Genomic DNA, 20,285 nt, shown 5'->3' on the forward strand with positions numbered 1-20,285 from the left:
ATCTGGAAAACAATGGACTGAGAGGCTTGGCAGCATTCACCTTTTCTCGAATTGTTTGAGCCAAATTATTGAGTCTTTGAAAAAATTCAGAGCTTTATTTTCACGCCTATAACAAAAACACGTCTAAAATAAAAACTAAGATTAGACGTGAAGCTCTTTTACATGTGTTCTCATGTCTGAAATTTGGATAGAAGTTTTCAACTTGATTGATTAATCTGCTTTATATATTATCCAAATATATGATTCCTAAATCAATGTTGATGGTTTACGCAAACTATTTTTTTAATAACAATATTGATTTAAAAATAAACGTCATACCAAACAATTAAAAAGAAGACAACTTTTCAATTGCTCTGCTGCTATAATTGATTCATGTGCAGTTTCATTCTGACCAACCTGATATTAAATGGCTTTGGCACAGTTTATTTTTGCTTGCCATCGCATGCGACACAGTATCTTTTAATACAAAACTATAAGGTGATCGATTAAATTTTCTCACCAATTCACTGAATCTGAGAATAAAGTCAACAATCGAAGAAGAATACCAAACAACAATTCCAATCGAATACCAAACAAAACGATCGATTTTGCTGAAGACTGTGCATAGTCACTTATTACGAAACTTAAGTTATAGCTGTTGTTATTTCCAAATGCTAAAGAAATTGATTTTTAAAATTCTTTTTTGTAACCGAATAATCTTTCTTTTCATATTTTACCCATTATCATACCCTTGACTACTTCTGTTTTAGCGTTGAAGCAAATGGTTAGTTAGCTAATTAAAACTTTTGTTTTAAGTGAGTAGACTCATAGCCAAAAAAGAACCATAAAAAGTAATCTTTAATTTCGACTTTTTTTTCTGAAGAGTCTTCTCTTATATCAGGATATCAAGATATCAGGAATACAATCAGTAATGAAAATATAAAATAAGCATTAATATCATAAGCATTTTACATATTGTTCATATAAATAAAATCTTAGTATAACGATCTAAAACATTTTATAAATTGATAATAAACTCAACTAGTGTAAGTTGGTTATCAATAGGTGCTGGCTTTTTTCTTCCAATATTCAAGTAAAGAGCAAGTTATTGAAATTAAATGACTCTCTGTTAATTTCAATATTTAAAAAAACTTTTTAAAAAAATAATAATTCTCATCTCCTACAGTTCTAAAACTTAAAATGCATGATATTATTGACCAAGACCCCTTTCCCCTCTAAAACTTTATTCGATTACAAATCCTCAAAAAGTTTTGACTTTTTGTCCAAATTGTACAATTGAATTTTCTCCCATTACCTCACTATATTTGTCAAATAAAAAAAAATGTCTTATTTGTATTGAAAATAAACTTTAAATAAATGTGGAATAATTGGAAAAGTACGATGCTATTTACTTGCAAAACTTGATGTATTTATCAGCGTTAACATGATTTTAAAAAATAAAACTTTTGTTGCTAACCAAAGTTGTTTTCTTTAATTTAATTTTTGTGTTAATTTTAATTAACACAACCAAAGATGTTTTCTTTAATTTTTATTTTGAGTCAAAACATAAAAAGAATTGTTATAACAGTCTATATTTTACAAAAAAAAAATTTAAAAACAAAAAATAAGTTAGTCTAAAATAAAACTTTCTGGACAACAAAAAGAATTTTCAAAATAACACTAATAAAAAGCAAAATTTTTAAATTTATTTTTACTAAAAGCACGACAAAGCATAAAAACCTTAATGCTTCGATACCTCAACAATCATGAAAGCATCGCGGTTGATGATTATTGGTCATATTTTTCGACTTATATTTTTTTTAGTTGAAAAATATAATTTTCAAAGCCTACCTATATAAATACACATTAAAAACTTTTTAATTAAAGAATATATAAAAAATACCTCGACAAAATTTAGAGTAAAAGTCTTATGTCATGTTAATGAGGTTGCATTAGCGTTGAGTTTTTTAGTAATAAGTGATACTGTAAAAAATACAATAGCGTTAACTGGAAAAGCTCTCAGCAAAGTTGTGTTTATTCCCCGTGTGAACGCGGAAAATCCACCTTGAATATATAAGTTTTTTGCATAATACATCATGCTTTTACGTTCATTGTGAGGTAAGTGACCGTCTGCTTGTATAAGAGTTTTTAAAACATCAACAGGATAACAAACAGCCCAAGAAATTGTTCCGGCTAAACCTCCAGCAATGAGCAAAGACATTGGAGAAGCTGAGGATCCGTCGTTTTGTTTAAACAATTCACAAAAATAATAGTTACTACCAAAGTACACACCATACCCTGGACAGTCACGTATAAGTGTGATAGTAAACCCACGAAAACAACCAGTGATACCATGTTTCTTGTAAATACAAGACAATACACCTAGAGGACCGAGCATCTCTTTATGAACTTTTTTTTTTCGAATTCCTATTGCCTGAAGCTGAAGTTGAATCTTCACAAAATCAATTGGACACGATAAAAACGTTTGTAATGCTCCAGTCATACATCCTGAAAAAAATTCGTTGGAAAAGCTACTTCCTAAATTATTTAATATCGTGTAATGAACTCCGAATAGAAACGCATTTTGTCCTGACAATCCTAACAATGGTGGAGTTAAACCTTTGTACAACCCAAAAAACTAAACAATAAATAAATTAAACCACAATAAAAAACAGCAGCACGAAACTGTGAAAATTATTTAAATATGGGAGTTTTATGTAAGCAAATAATATAAAACGTACACCTTCGGATCGGACAAGATTTTTTAAGCAGTATAGAATGCCTTTGTAACTTCTATGAACGGGTTGTGCTTGAATTCGAACCTAAATATTAATTATACTGTTATTAAACTATTATAAAACACCGGTAAATTTTATTTAAAATATATATAAAAAATATTAAAAAACTAATCAACAACGTTCTCCTATAACACCTTTATAACTTTCAAAACTTTTAATACAAAATAATAAAAAAATTGTCAAATTTTTTTTTCTTCTGGTTAAGAAAGTCTTTTGAAAGCACTGCAGAAGTGTGTTTAATTATAAAGCACACAGCCCTTTTTTACCTATGTTGCAAATATGACTAAAGCTATAATGATAAAACAAATTACACCATTCTGGTGTTTTTTTCTTTACTCAAACTAGCTTCAATTTTGAGATCAACTTGACCTCAATGTAGGATGCAAGTCACTCACTTAACGTTTATCCACCCTTCGAAAATATTCAATTGGATCCGGCAGATACCCAGAAAAATTATTATTGGTTTTCCGTGTTTTCTAGCGTTTGCTAAATGCTGCAAAACATGGTTATTATGCAAAACCTGTTATTCCTATTTCTTGCAAAGAGGAGAAACTTTGAGACTTACCTATAGGATTTTAATTCAAAATTAAATACAAACAGCAAATAGTTTTTAGGTCAGGAGAGACACTGCAGTGAAAAAAAAGGAATATTTTTAAGCAAGTAATTGACTCTTGGGTGTACTTTCTTCTTTACTAGGGTGCATTTTGTATTTTGGCAAGATTTAAACCTGTTTCTATATATCGTGTGAGTCACTTATTAAAAAAAATCTTGCTGCTTTTTGTTTAAAAACTTTGTCTCTACAAAAAATCTAAGCTACTTTGAGATGCTTGCTTTTTTACCCATTTTACAACAAATGTAAAAAAAAAAGTCTATAATCTATGCATTATATATTATATTTGGTTAGCTGACTATTTTCAGACAAAACTTTACCACCAATTGCGTCTCGCACTTATGGTTAGTGGCATGACATCAAAATGAAGATCCAAATACTGTGTTCAAGAATGCTAAAAAAATTATTATTAATTTTTTGATTCAAAACACAAATTTAATTGAATACACAATTGTTGAGAAATTACATAAAGAAGGTATTTGTTAATTTTTTTAATTTGCTTATTTTATTTACTTTAAAAATCTAACACCGGTAAATTCTATTTAAAATATATATAAAAAATATTAAAAAAACTAATCAACAACGTTCTCCTATAACACCCTTTATAACTGTGTTGACTGCCCTTAAAGAGTGTTGGTAGAGCCAGAGGCGTCCCGAAGGATCGCCTGGATATCTGTATATATATATACATGACTCTATTATTTCTTATAGACCTATACCTATATTACCGCGTTTCTCAAAATTGCTCGAAAGAATAATGTAGAACAGACTATTTAATTATTTATTAAAAACAATATGTTGTATTCAAAACAGTTTGTTTTAAAAAAAAAATGTTCCACTGAACATGCAGTGGTTGAAATAGTCAATCAAATAACAAACGAATTATGTACTAACTACTTTACATTAGGAGTTTTCATTGATCTGTCAAAGACTTTTGATACTGTAAACCACAACATACTAATAAAAAAGCTTGAATATTATGGAGTAAAAAATAATAACTTAATTTGATTCAAAATCTATTTGACCAATAGAAAGCAATTCATCCAATATGAGCAAAAACAAACAGTTCCATATGTTGTAACTTGTGGTGTTCCCCAGGCCTCTATCTTAGGACCCTTATTATTCCTAGTATATATAAATGATTTAAGTTTAGCAACAGACTTCTTAAATTGTATTCTTTTTGCAGATGACTCCAATCTTTTTTATTTCGACAGAAGTATTAAAACACCTTTTGAAACAGCTAACAAAGAGTTGGGTAAGGTTAATGAATGATTTATAAATAATAAACTGTCTCTAAATGTGGATAAAACCAAATTTATTTTATTTAATATAGTAAATAAATTAGAAAATATTCCCATTAAACTGCCAAATCTAATAATCAATAGAGTTAACATTAAAAGAGAAACTGCAGTTAACTTTTTGGGCGTAATATTAGATGAATATTTACGTTGGAGCGATCATATAAAATCATTAAAAAAATATCACAAAATATTGCCATGATATATTGGGCTAAACCATTTCTAAAAAATAAATCTTTAAAAAGTTTATATTTTTCTATCATTCATTGTTATTTGATCTATTTTAATATTGCATGGGCAAGTACAAATCATACAAAATTAAAAAAATTGTACAGTAAACAAAAACATGCGTGCAGAATATTATTTGGAACTTATAAAATTGTACCATGCGAGCCTCTTCTGCGTATACTAGGTGCATTAAACGTTTATAAAATCAACTTACACCAAGTTTTAATGTTCATTCATAAAGATAGGACTATCTTCTAAAATATTTCAGTCCTATTTTGAAAAAGTAGTGCATAAATACCCGACAAAATTTTCAGATAAAAACTACATTGTTCCAAAATATAATTCAAAACAAATTACATATTCAATATCGTGGACCTTATTTGTGGAAAAAGTTTCCTAAAATTGCAAATACGAAAAAAGTTAGTATACAACAGTTTAAAAATGAAAAAATATATATATGTATGTATAAAACTACTATTATTATTTTATTCATTTTTTAAAAATAAATTTAAACTTATAAAACTATACCTTTACAGTGTCTAAAGGGTGTCCAACAAGTATACCAGCGCAACCTAATATTAAAAAACTGATAATTTTTGAAAGTAAAAAAAAACTATTGGAAAAATGACAAAACATTAGTTATTCATTTGACTAATAAATAATCTTAAAATAAAATCTCCAATTGAGTTTATTTAAAAATAATGTTTTTAAAACAATTGCTTTTTAAACTTTTAAACGAAAGATTGTTGCACATTTTTTTCTTCACCAATCAACTAATCAACGACCGTCTTTTTTTATGTAAAATATTTTCAACTGGGTATGAGAAAACAAGTTTTTTCAACTGGGTATGAAAAATCTGAGGGGTCTTCTATAAATTGTCACATCTAGGGCAGGGGAGGGGGCTAGTGATTTTGTGACGACTCGTACGAGATTTGTTACTAAAGAATTACGATGTTGTGACGAGTTTTGGTGGCAGGGAGTGTCAAAAGCGGTTTAAAATTGCGTGACGTAATTTATGGTTGGCTTACAAAAAATAAAAGTAAAAAACCGTAATCAAAAATAATAATAACATTAATAAAAACAGTGAAAAAACTTCAACATTAATAAAAACAGTGAAAAAACTTAAATTGTTGAAAAATAAAATTAAAACAACAATTTGTTGTGTGGACAAACTTTCTAAAAGTATTTTAACATTTGCCTTTTATATTTTGATAAGTTAGCACAGGATAAAATCTAGCACAGGATACAATTTTGCTTTAGTTAAATCAGAAACAAAATAAAAATAATAACGGGTGAAACCCCCTCAAATTGAGGGGGGTTTGGTTAATACTTGTTAGTGTTAGTGTTATTGGTTGTATCTCTTTTGTTAATTATAGTTTTCTGGACTGATATTTGTACTATATCATCAAATCATTTATGATATGTTTAAAACACAACTAAAAAGTTTAATACATAAAAAAACATCAGTAAAATGATATTGTTTGATTTGTAACCAGAATCCTGTTCAAACAATATACCCAGCCACCATAGAAACTACCTCTCCTCCAGTGATATCCGTACCAAAGAAGTCACGTAGTTAAAAAACCTTTCCTGACAATGAAACTTTTTTTCAGTGGCTGGTGAATCAGGTTAAATAAATTCCATAAGTTGTGAGAATGTTGCTCTATGAAAAACGAACCAAATAATCTTATAATTATAATAAAGATGCAATAAGCGTAATATATTTTTCAAATCGTTTTTCCAATACGAAACTTCTATTTAAAGATATGAATGTTTTAAATGTTTATGAACTTAACAATTATAATACTTTATGTTTAACGTTTTGTTGAATGAATAACCCACTATTAAATGTTTTTAAAGATATATGCACCCTTAAGGCAAAAATAAATATAGTTTGCGAAATAATAACTATTTTAACTAACCCTTTTGTTAAACGAAGTTTAACCAATTTTGTATAACTTATCGAGCACCTTAACTTCGGTATAAAGTTGTTCAGCCCAGCTTCGGTTTGTCAATCTCCCCAGTGGGCACAGGACCTAAATAAGACGTCTTTTGAACGTTCAAAAGACGTCCAAAACGTTCAAAAGACGTTCAAAAGACGTCTTTTTTACATCTTGTGCCCACTGGGTCTTTTCCAGTTTTCAAAAATAAGTTAAAGAATACATTTTTTTAATGCATAATATATTAAATATTTTTGAGATATTTTAAGCATTTATTATTTCAATTATTTTAGATTGCTATTTTGATTTTAACTACTTGTATAATATATTTATATTTAAATTTTTATATGGTTCTGGCGACAAGATCAGTATGATCTTCAAGATGTCAACTTTATACGACATGTAATAAATGTAAACTGAAAAATTAAATGAAATAAATAAAAAATAAAAAAATAAAAAATAATTTTTGACAAAATGTATTTACAAAAATGTGCTAAATATTCTGGTGGGGATGTAATTGACCAACTCTAGTTTGCGAAGAATTCAACAACTTTTTTACAAATGTATCTCATAAACTTAATTCTAAAGTTCACTCATCTTACATTAGCTATAAAAAATAAAAAAAATAAAAACCTTCATAGTTTACTAACATCTCCAACAAACCATTCTGAAATCTCATCACTTATATCTAAATTAAAACCTAGAAAATCAATAGGTCCTAACAGCATCTCCACAAATATTCTTATTGATTTCTGAATTTTCTTACATTCTCTCTAAGCTATTTAATATCTCCTTCGTAAATGGAATTTTTCCTGTCATTTTGAAACTATCTTGTGTCATTCCAGTATATAAAAATGGCTCAAAGCTCTAATGCACTAACTATAGACCAATTTTAATTCTTTCTAACATTAGCAAGCTCCTTGAAAAACTAATGTACTCTAGATTACACTCATTTTTGAATTCCTTTAACAGTTTAAATGAATTTCAGTTTGGATTTTGATCAAAATATTTTACTTGCCACGCTTTAATAAGTATAACCAAAAAAATAAAAAAGGCACTGGGTACTGGTCATTTCGTTGGTGGTGTTTTTATCGACTTACAAAAAGCGTTTAATACAAACTTAATTTCTCTGAACTTGAAAAAAACTGAACTACTACTTTTTTCATCTTTAAGACAAAAAATTTTACACAGCAATCATATAACTAAAATTAAAATTAATAATAGACGTTTATATCCAACACACGTTGTTAAATTTCTCAGTATTTTTATAAATTCGAACCTCTCATGGAATTTTCATATAGATGCACTCCGTAAAAAACTTAATTGAGCTAATGGCATGCCTTCAATAAATCGCCATTATGTTGATAAAACTACCCTAAATATTCTGTATTTTGCAATTTTTCTATCTTATCTCAACTACTGTTGTCAAGTTTGGGGACAAATTGGCAACTCTAATAATAGTACAAAAACTTCAAAATTCTTCAAAAAATCTGAAATTCCTACCTAAATTCTTACCTTCCCCTATTACAACCTTCTTCACTGAAACTTGATTTATACATTCACACTAAACTAGAAACATCAATAATGGAAAACTAAAAGTGCCTCTCTTTAAAACTTTGACGTATGGTAAGTAGTCAATTACACATCAGTGAATGGAATCGAAGTCTTGTATGCATTGTGAATGAGTTTGAAAAGTTAAAATTTCTTTATTTCTTTATTTAAAACAAAATAAATTTAAACAATTTCTAAAAAAATTTTAATTTTTTAACATTTTTAACTTCCTTTAGTTTTCTTTTTTTTTTTCTTTCTTACTATTTCTATAGAAACTTTATTGTTTTTGTCATTAGTTCTTATTACTTTCATTATTCATTACTGCTGTTTTTATTATTACTACTATTATTACAATTATTATAAATACTAGGGTTGTTCGCCGTTAACAAAAACTTGAAAAAATTTCACATTTTTATTTTCAGTATTTCAAGTTGCTATTGCGGAAGTTGTTCATGCGCAATAGCAACTTTAACCTTCCGTAACGCATTATACGAAAAAAATGAATAATTATTATTCCGTAAAAACCCTTTATGAAAAGCAACTTGCGAAACAAATCATTTCGAAAGAATACTTGCGAAATAGTTCCTTACAGGAAGGAGCGTTTCGGAATGTGCGCTTACGGAATAGATTCGAAAGCATTCATTAAACTGTTATACAAAAAAGTGTTATTATTTATTATTTAAATAAATAAATGTTGTTAAATGATTCTTCAATAGTTTTTACATATATATCTGTGTGTGTGTGTATATATATATACATATATATATATATATATATATATATATATATATATATATATATATATATATATATATATATATATATATATACATATATATATATATATATATATATATATATATATATATATATATACATATATATATATATATATATATATATATATATATATATATATATATATATATATATATATATATATATATATATATATATATATATATATATATAAATTATGCCAGTGTATTCTACAAATAGAGTGCTCAATGTTCTTTAAGAACAGAGGAATAAATTACTAAAAGCACTTATCTCACTTTTATCTTCGACAACATGTTTCTCCATCAGTAGATTCATCAGAAAGCCTTCCTGATGAATCTACTGATGGAGAAACATGCTGTCGAAGATAAAAGTTAGATAAGTGTTTTTACTAATTTATATATATATATATATATATATATATATATATATATATATATATATATATATATATATATATATATATATATATATATATATATTTGTTAACAAATATATATATATATATATATATATATATATATATATATATATTTGTTAATAAATAAATATATATATATATATATATATATATATATATATATATATATATATATATATATATACATATATATATATATATATATATATATATATATATATATATATATATATATATATATTTGTTAAATTTGATTAAAACGGCTGCGTATAAACTTTGAAATACTGTGTTGCGTTTGTGAAATATTGTGTTGAAATAATAGTGAATAATAGTGTATAATAGTGTAATAATGTGTATAATAGTGAATAATAGTGAATGAATGATAGTGAATGAATATTGTGTTGAAAAATAGTGTACGAAATATTGTGTTGTGTTTGAAATATTGTGTAAGCGAAATATTGTGTAAATATATAATTACATCGAAATATATTTAACCCATTAACTGTGTCTGACGGATATATCCGTCTTTCAAGGGTGTAGCTCTACGTGTGTCTCACGGATATATCCGTTTATTGGAACTGTAGGCTTATATGTGTCTGACGGATATTTCCGCATTTTGGAACTGTTGCACCGTTTGTGACTGACGGATATTTCCGTTTTTTACTTGAGTTAAACAACAGATCAGATATGATAAGTTAAAAGCAAGTTTGTTATTTATGTTATCTAATAGCTTTTAACAATAGTATGGTCTTCATTTTATACTCTAGAGTTTTTTCAAAATATAGCTAATAGCTTTATATGACAATGCTTTAGTTTAGTGGAAAAGTAAACATGGCTTCGGCTAGAAAATCTTACCCTAAAAGAAGTAATTATTCTGTTCAAGATCTAATTGAATACATGGGAGAAAGCGATGAATTATCTGATATTAGTTCTAATGATGGTTCTTCTAATGAAGGTTCAGTAAAATCTGTTACAGAAGAAGAAATAATTTGCTCATCATCAGCAGATGATGATAATGAAACTGACCTTCTTGACACTGATGTAATGCAATTAGAACAAGATAATACAAACGATGAACCGAATTGGGTTAAAATAGACGGTTATAAAGCAAATTTTGCTAAATTTGAGGGTAATGCGGGACCTCATCCAAGTTTTATAGTTAATAGTACTCCTCTTACTATATTTGAAGCATTTGTAACAGACGACCTCGTTGATCTTATTGTCGAGCAAAGTAACCTTTTCGCAGTACAATATCGTAAAAATAATATAATTAAAGATAAATCCCGAGTTCAAAAATGGATACCTTTAGGCAGAAACGACATCAGGCTCTATATAGCATTCATTTTATATCATGGAATCTTATGGAAACCAACACATGCTATGTATTTTTCAACAAACCCTCTGTTTGACACACCACTAATAAGAAAAGTATTGTCTTTTGATAGGTTTTGTCTTATTGAGAAGTTTCTTCATTTTGTTGATAACAGTAGTTTGCCAATACATTTCTGTAAAAAAGCAAAAATTAAACCGATCTATGACTACCTAGTAAACAAATTCAAAACTCTGTATATACCAAATAAAAATATATCAATAGACGAATCACTGCTGCTTTGGAAAGGTCATTTAAGCTGGAAACAATACATTCCAAGCAAGCGTTCCAGATTTGGAATGAAGTCCTTTGCATTATGTGAATCAGCTACTGGCTATATTTGGAATTGTTTTTTGTACACTGGTAAGGAAATGACTGAAAGTTTTGCACCAGACTTGAAAAAATACAAATATCAAGCTACTAAAATTGTTATTACTCTAATGGATAATTTAATTGGTAATGGCTATTGTTTACACATTGATAATTGGTATACATCTTATGAAATTTGCAAAGTATTGCTGGATCATAATACTGATTGCATTGGTACATTACGTAATAATCGCAAACAGTTACCGCAGGATATAAAGAATGCTAAAATTAAAATTGGTGATACTTTAGTTCGATATGATACTAAAACAAATATAATGTGTACCAAATGGAGAGACAAGAAAGATGTGCACATGCTGAGTACCTGTGTTCAAAATGATACAATCACTGTTAATAGAACTGGCAGAGAAAAAAATATTCCTCTAGTGATACATGAATATAACAAAAACATGGGTGGTGTTGACCGATCTGATCAAATGTTGACAACATATGAATCCGAAAGAAAAAGACTTAAAAAATGATACAAAAAGATTTTTATGCATTTGATTAGCGTTTGTGCATTCAATGCAAATATTATAAACAATAAGTTATCACCTAATATGACATCCTTACAGTTTAGAGAGTCCATTATCAAAGAAAGCATTGTTAAATACCATGAATCCATCGAGAAAAAAAGAAGTCGAACTCGAGTATTACCTTCTCCTTTAAGATTAATAGAGCGTCATTTTGTTGATGCTATACCAGCAACAGAAAAAAATATGAAACCAAGTAGAAGGTGTGTTGTCTGCTCTGAAAACAAGATTAGATCAGATACCCGATATATGTGTCAAGACTGTAATGTTGGTTTGTGTGTTGTGCCTTGTTTTAAAATTTACCATACAAAAGAAAAACTTAAAGGTTTTTGTAAATAATTGAACTTTTGTTATTATATTTTAAATGTCTTACAAATCTTTGTTTTATTTTTATGTTGCCTATAAAATTTAGTACCTCGTTGATATTATCAAGAAATGTTAAATGCTATTAGGTTTTTTTTTTTTTTTTTTTTTTTTGCAATTTTCGGCGTACTAAACGAAAATTAATTAAACAGTTTAAAGAAATCGTTAACAAAAATATTTTGCCGTAAATAACAACGTGATTTTTAAAATTACGCCACAGTTAAGGGGTTAAAACAAAATGTTTATACGCAGCCGTTTTAATCAAATTTAAAAAATATAAATATCGTATAACAAGAATAAAATTTTAAAAGATATATATATATATATATATATATATATATATATATATATATATATATATATATATATATATATATATATATATATATATACAGTGACCTAGAAAGGTTAGGAAAGTTAGTGGGGGTTACGACTTCCGTAAGCGCCAATTATGACGTAAGCTTGTATATGTAGTATGCAGCGTAATAGTTTTATTTCGTAATCAACTTGCGAAAGTCTACATTTCGTAATTAGCATTTGGGAAATGAACATCGACGGTTATTTCTGTTTCCTAAAATTTGGTACGAAAAAAAAAAGTACTTAATTCTCAATATCTTTCTGAAAGAATTTTATTTTTCCGGAATTGTACGAAATCTTCCGGTTAACAACTCTAATAATTACTATTATTTTTGCTGTTACTTTTGCTCTATTAATGAATAAAGTTATTATTGTTATTATTATTATTTTTAAAATTAATATTATTAATATAATTATTTGGTGTCACTCCTTTAATCAGGATTTTGCATGAGTGACTCCTTCCTCAATCAATTATTCATATTTATTCTTAATAATTATATTTTGATTTTGTCATTATAATATTATAAATACTCTTATTCTTATTTTAATTTTAATTATTTTTATTGTTATTATTATTGATATTATTATTGTTATTGTTATTGTTATTATTATTGTTATTATTATTATTATTATTATTGTTATTTTTATTGTTATTATTATTTATATTCATATTATTATTATTATTATTATTAATATATTATTGTAATTGTATGATTGTAAATTTTGAGGAAAATAAATATCTTGTTGTTGTTGTATTGTTTATCAAGAACTTTTAAAAGTTGCAACGTGTTCGTTTTTTTAAATCGAAGAAAAACATGGAATAACTGACAGGGTTTTCGTCAAGGGGAGCAAAAAATCATTTTGAATAATTAAAATTCAAAAATCTATAAAAAGTATTTTACAAAAAAAAATCTGGACGTGGAATTTTCAACCTGCTGTAGAAAGGGTCCATATGCATATTAGAAACTTTAGAGGTTAAGAAAATAATGAAAATGAATAAAATTTGTGTTGTGATTCTTATAAGAATTACAAAAAAACAAAAAAATATTACTAATAATAATGATACAATACTAATAATAAAAATAAAAGTAAGTTATTTGTTTTTATAAACAAAATAGTATATATACAAAGTTAGACAGTTACAAGCAGTTAGAAAAAATGATAAAACGTAACAACTATCACATAAAACAATTATTTACATAGAAATCAAGAAAATAGGAAAAAATAACAATACCAATGATAAAAATAATTATAATAGAAATAACAATACCAAAAAAGATTAAAAATAAGAAAATATTATTTAACATTAACAGAAGCAGTACTATCAAAAAATCAAAATTAACAAAAAACATTAAAAAAAAAAAAAAAGCTTTCAAAAAATGAAAAAATTTAATAATGTTACATGCATACACAAACATACATGTACACATATACAGATATATAGATATAAATACACACACATGTATATACAGATATAAATACACATACATATGCATACAGAAGTACGCATACGCGCCTACATACACTTACATACAAAAGTCTACATACGCATTTAGATATACAGTTTAAAAAAAAATATATACAACTTTAAAATGTTCGACCTACATTAAACAAACTAAAAGGTAAAAAATAATAAAAAATACAGAAAACACAATCATTGAATAAAAAAAACATTACAATATGACCAATATACAATGTTTAATGAACAAACTACATATATACAAGAATGTCTATAAAAACAACAACAGACAATGCAAACAGCGCACAAAAATACATAAGTTTTTTGCTTTATTTGTTTATTTTTATTAAGGTAATAAACAATAACTCGTACAGTTAAAAACTAGTGACTCCAATGACTTGTTTTTAAATATACGAGTGACACCTAACCTAATTAAATTTTTTTAAATTAAATTAAAAACTTAATTTAAAAAAATTGTTATTTTTCGCTTTTTTTTTCCGCTGTAAACTTCGCTGTAAAAACTGTATTTTTTTTTCCGCTGTAAACGTCGCTGTAAAAACTGTATTTTTTTTTCCGCTGTACACTTCGCTGTAAAAACTGTATTTTTTTTTTCCGCTGTACACTTCGCTGTAAAAACTTTTGATATTTTTGTTAGCGGTACTTTTATATTATTGTTTTCCATTTTCGAACTTCTTTAGTAAAAAAAAAAAAAACAATTAGATATTAATAAAAAAGTTTAAAATAACTTTATGTAAAGTTATAAATAAAAAGATCACTTTTTTAACTCCAAATCTACACAGATGCTGGTAAGAAAGTAAATGGCAAATCTAGAATAATCTAAAATATATTTCCTGTTTTTATTTTTAAATAAAAGCAATAAATAAATTCTACTTTTTATTTTAAAAATAATAATTTTTAAAAAGAATAATGATATTTTGCATAACAACAACAAAAACAGTCAAATGCAAAGAGGATAGTCTTTGATTCAAAGTAAAGGTATCCCTATGACTTGAATCGTTTGAAAATGACTTATTGTCTCATGGACAATAAAGGGTTAACAAGTTGCAAAAATATATTGAATAAAATATAGTTTTGCAACTTGTTAACCCTTGAAAATGACTTATTGTCTCATGGACAATAAAGGGTTAACAAGTTGCAAAAATATATTGAATAAAATATAGTTTTTAATTTAGGTGTAAAGTAGTCTCTCGCTTAATTGCGCAAATTGAAACAGGCCTGCGGTGCGCAATTAACTAGGAGTGCGCAAATAAGAAAAAGATAAGAAAAAATTTAGCAAACAAAATTATTAACTATATTAACAAATCTTTATTAAGAAATATATTATGCATGACGGAAAAAGTCATGAATTGTAGGCTGATACGCATATTGCAGCTTTTCTCGTTTAATTTTCATAATTACTGACCGTATGTTTGATGATAGTTGTTCGTAGCTATTCATTAATTTATCGTTGTCGTCTTTTAAAATTGCTTTAGCTTTTTGACATTTTAATTGCTTGCCAATATCGATCAGAGATAAATGTATAAGTTCAAAACCTAAGAAGTCTGTACCATCGTCTATCCCATCATTATTAGCTTCTTCTTCATCAGAATTGTTATCCATAGCAACTGCATTATCATTATTTTCTTCGAGAGACAAACAATCTTCGACTCGTTGATCTTCTGATAATCTTTTTCCTTTGCCTTTAGCCATAAGAAGTGAGGATAAAAAAGTTGGAATAAGACTTGACTGATAAATCGTTAAAACTTATTATTATCTGTTTAAAACAAGATTTATCATTTACCTATTTACATTCTGATAAAATCATTATCTCAAAATATTTATGATAAAAACTAGTTTTTTACTTAACACAGGAAAATAATAGTTACGTTTTCTGATCTAATTACACTATCAAAAAAAAAGTAAAAAATTGAAACACAAATATTTTGGGCCTAAACGCGCAATTAACTGGATGCGCAACTAATTGGGTGCGCAATTAGGCGAGAGACTACTGTATAATTGATTGGTCGGCTGTAAATGAAACCTTTTAAAATGGACGATTGTGCAGGAGTTGGTTCTATCCTTTGTCTTAATTAACAATCGATGCTGCAGAAGTCGGCTCTAAATTATTCACACGAAGTAGTCTGTCGAAACAAGAATTCTAATGAATTGATTCAATATTAAAATTAAAAAGTCAGCTCTAGCATTGGCCACTGTCATTTATAAATATAAAAATAAAAATTATATTATGAAATACGTTACAAGAGCTATACTTGCGAATGTTTTTTTTTAGCTAGCTTATAGGTGTATTAAATAGAATATTAACTGTTAGAATTAGTTAGGTTTGAGCGAGCTTTGTAATTTTTAAAAGAGAAATTTATTTTTGTTGCAGCACTTCGATATAATTATCGTTCGTTTATTGAGAAGTTTTTCAATTTTTGGAAAAGACCCAATTGAAATAGTTAAGAGTTTTAGTTTTTTTTTTTTTTTTGTCTTTTATGGGAAAAAGATTATTTATTTTTTTAAAGCTGTAGAGAATTTTTAGGTGTATTTAAATATATAAAAATAAAACAATTTTTTTAAAAAGTTTCTTAAGAAACTTTACACACATATTTGGGCAGAATGAAATATACAAGTTGACGGGTATTTATAAGAGTACTTAATTAAAAAACGCAACGAATGATAACAATTAAAAACAACAACCAATAATAACCATTAAAAAATTATTTTTATTTATGTGATGATGTTGAGTCTTTAAGAGGTTCTGGAGGTTGTAAAAGTTCATAGGTCAGTTTAGACATAATTAATAAAAGCTTCATTTACCAAGTTGAACCCCATAGTTAACCTTTACCGCTTTTAATTTTGAAAAAGAACCTTGACCGGGGTAAAATGTTATACAAGGTTTAAGTTCAATGCCAGCAAATTTCACTTTTATGCGTTTATGCCCATTTTGAAAAATTTTGTTCGTGCAACAATTTATACGTTTTTTGTATTGGCCTTAAATTTAAGCAGAATAGAATGTGATTTAAAAAAAAATAAGTTTTAAGTAAGGTAAACAAATATTACTTAAATACCAATGTGTACTATTCAGATTTTGTTATTTTAACAAGAATACTGGTTTTTCCACAACTTCCTGGTTAACAGTTTTACTATGAAAACAAAGGTAAACCTGTCGATGATCAATTTAAATATATTTGACGTAAAAAATTTTCATCCAAGTTCCTTGTGTGGAAAGCAAAATGTAGCTGTGGTATGCAGTCCTCTTGTTTCGTCACTAAAAAAATCATGGCTGCCGATCTCTACATCAAATAATGCCCCAAATAAAGACTTTATGAGAAAACACCGATGTCTCTTTTAGCCAGATCTTGAGCTTCTAAATGCTCTAAAAAAGTTTTACAGCGGTGCAAAGATAATAATGTGAAAATTGTTTCTAAAGATGCGAATCCTCCAAATCATCCTGAAGAGCGCAAGATTTTTGGGTAATTGTTAAACGAGTTCTTCGTTAGACAGGTGGAGTAACAAAAATTAAAAAAGACTTCCAAAAAAAGTAGAATAATGCCACCAATAAGGTGAAAAAAGAAATCTGCAAAATGATGGCATTAACCCGCTATAAAATTTGATTTTTTGTCAAACAGCCCATCAAGCCCCTTAAAATTAAGTTAAAACCCTAACTGATGTAAACAAATTTAATATAAAAAAATGAAATAAAAAACATTTATGGTTTTAGAGAAATCTCAATTTAAAAATGACCGGATTTTTCCGTGTCCACCCGACACGTTAGACCAATGTAATTTTCCTAACTATTTTTAATCCGTCATTATTAAGGTTTTCATTAATATAAATACGATAAAACTAACATCGGATCAAAGTTGTATATGCATCGGAGAAAACAGCCGACGTTTACGATGTATTTACATACATTGGCCCAACCTTAGTGGGCAACCTAACTGGGCAAGCTTTTCATTGGGTTGTATTTTGTCTTAAAACTTATCTTTATTTCAGAAACCCTTTTAAAACTTGGAAGTTTTTTTTAGTTTTCCGAAATTTTTAAAAATGGGTGAATTAGGGTGCCGAAAACTAGTGTACATAAAGCAGTGGCGGCACTGGCATAAAGATAATTTGTTTCGGGACCTAGTTTCTAATACAATATTTTCTAAGATTTTTGTATAGGGGAAAGACGCCTATGATGGCATAGCGGCTATGATGGCATACCGGTCATATTTCCATTAAAACTGGTTTTGGTAAAAAAAATGATTAGACCTACATGACTATACTGACTTTACGTTAGTTTTAGTGAAAAAACGTCCCTTGTGCACAAGTATTGTTTTTATAATCAACAAAAATCGATTTTGGGATGTGCTGTTGTAGTTTTATTTCTTTCATATATTTAAGATTGTGATTTTACTATTAACTGTGCAGAAATGAAATTTTCATGCATTTTATATTCAAGTTTTGTGCATTTAGTGGAATAGTTACTTTAATTTTATCTTTTGAACAAAGCAGACACAGCTTGTTTTAATGAAAATGATGAATTTTACCCATGATGGGATACTGACGAGTTGGGGGTGTTGAAATATTTACGAGTTGGGAAAACCTTTTTTTTTTTATAAGAAAAACTTATTTTTAAGTAAAGTTAAAAGAAAGCGATGCTCCAAAATTTTTTTTTGGTCCAAAAAATACGTAAAACGCAATATATCCTATGCGCATGCGCACAATTTTACAATGCTGGTGTGTAGCATGAAATGGGAAATTAGGATGGTTTCGAGTAATTTCTGGCTGTTCTGAGGGAAGACTCTAAGGTTAAATGAAATCATTAAGTTACCCTCGATCCTAACTAGCCCCATCCTCCCCTATGCCATCATAGGAGCAGTGGTTGCCTATGATGGCATACTTGTGCTTTTTTTTACAATAAGAATAACTTATAAAAAAAATAAAACTGATCAAAACTTCCAGGGTAATTATTGTTCTAGATGTAACAAGGAATGTATCCATATCAAAACTTTTATTATTGGTCTTCAGGATACTGAATAATGAAGCTTCAAAGTTAAGTATGCCATCATAGGCGCCTTTCCCCTACTTTTGATAAAACAAAATTAATATAAAATCACATACAAATGAACTTGTTAGTGATCTGTTAATTATAGAGTCCTTCGATAAATATGGTTATTCTATAAAGATATTTTAAAAAATAATTGGTTTCGTTAATTTTTTTCGAAAAGACTTAACATTTAACTTAAAATTAACTTATGAACAGGAAAAATATCAGTACAACTTATATTACAAAGTACGACGTAGCATTTTAAAATATTCTCCATAAGGCAAATTATCAATATCAAAATTCATGAAAATTCATAACTTATTAATCCTAAAGCGAAAATTTTTTTCTATTTATATAAAATGTGTTTCCGCTAAAGCTAATGTTTTTTTGACAATAATATTTTCTTTTATGTTATTATTATAGTCACAATATAAATATAAATTAAACAAATATATATATATATATATATATATATATATATATAAACTTGTTTAGTTAAAATAAATATTAAAGTCTTACCTCCAACGCAGCCTGCAAAGAATCCTTCAGCACTCATAGTAGCTACAATAAAAAAACAACAAAATACTTTAACGCTCACGCTTTCTGTCCGAACGTTGAACAATTCTCAGTTCTAAAAATAACTTGGTAATGCGATGCTTTATTTTGTTAATATAATATCTTAAATTGTTTATATTTCACCTATTGTGCGCGCGTAAGTCGTTAGAGCGAAAACCTAAGACTTTGCACTTGTTTTTGTTAAAGCAGTATTTCAATAAGTAATGTACCGAATATGTTCAAAAGGTAAACAAAGTTACTTTTATATAATATTTGTGTTTTTGCCTTAAGACGAAATAACAGATCGAAAATAACAGCGATAAAATTTTTATAGTCTTTTATCATTTTACCTTCCATGTAATTTAGTTGAAAATCTATTAAAACGAAAAAATAAAACACTTTTAAAAGAAATATATTTTTATATTTTAAATTCTTTTAGATAAATTTTTAAAAGAATTGAAAACATAAAAGAATAAAATTGTTTTACAATTCGAATTCGAGTTATGAATCATTTTTACTTTAATAATTAAAATTATGAAGAAGAATAACGCATTTATTGAGAGATATGAATTTGTATAAGATTTTATCACTTATATAATTCTTTTTGGGGAAAATATAATTAGAGTTGAGAAAAATCTCTCAAATC

The 20,285-nt window shown here is 27.1% G+C and overlaps 1 protein-coding gene across 3 annotated transcripts; it reads right to left on the reverse strand.

Moving 5' to 3' along the window:
• Nucleotides 1-1,850: 1,850 nt before the first annotated feature.
• Nucleotides 1,851-20,053, reverse strand: LOC136084477 (mitochondrial basic amino acids transporter-like). Of its 3 annotated transcripts, none has more exons than XM_065804465.1 (5): nucleotides 19,990-20,053; nucleotides 19,604-19,645; nucleotides 5,442-5,485; nucleotides 2,723-2,801; nucleotides 1,851-2,487 (listed from the first exon to the last, which is right to left on the reverse strand). In XM_065804465.1, the coding sequence occupies exons 1-5, from the start codon at nucleotides 19,994-19,996 to the stop codon at nucleotides 1,913-1,915; spliced, it is 747 nt and encodes a 248-aa protein (XP_065660537.1). In that variant the 5' UTR covers nucleotides 19,997-20,053; the 3' UTR covers nucleotides 1,851-1,912. The 3 variants fall into 3 exon arrangements, with proteins under 3 accessions (XP_065660537.1, XP_065660538.1, XP_065660536.1); XM_065804466.1 differs by having other exon boundaries at nucleotides 1,851-2,617; nucleotides 2,721-2,801; nucleotides 19,990-20,011; XM_065804464.1 differs by lacking the exon at nucleotides 19,990-20,053 and adding an exon at nucleotides 19,784-19,920 and having other exon boundaries at nucleotides 1,851-2,617; nucleotides 2,721-2,801.
• Nucleotides 20,054-20,285: the final 232 nt, after the last annotated feature.

This window comes from Hydra vulgaris, chromosome 09, assembly GCF_038396675.1.
Source record: "Hydra vulgaris chromosome 09, alternate assembly HydraT2T_AEP".
NCBI classification, from domain to species: domain Eukaryota; kingdom Metazoa; phylum Cnidaria; class Hydrozoa; order Anthoathecata; family Hydridae; genus Hydra; species Hydra vulgaris.

Bases quoted from the DNA above. Each gene is read 5' to 3' on its own strand.
- LOC136084477 (XM_065804466.1), bottom strand. The intron at 2,802-5,441 runs GTATAGTTTTAT...ATTAATATTTAG, and splicing joins ACCCTTTAGACACTGTAAAG to GTTCGAATTCAAGCACAACC. The intron at 2,618-2,720 runs GTACGTTTTATA...TTTATTGTTTAG, and splicing joins ATCTTGTCCGATCCGAAGGT to TTTTTTGGGTTGTACAAAGG.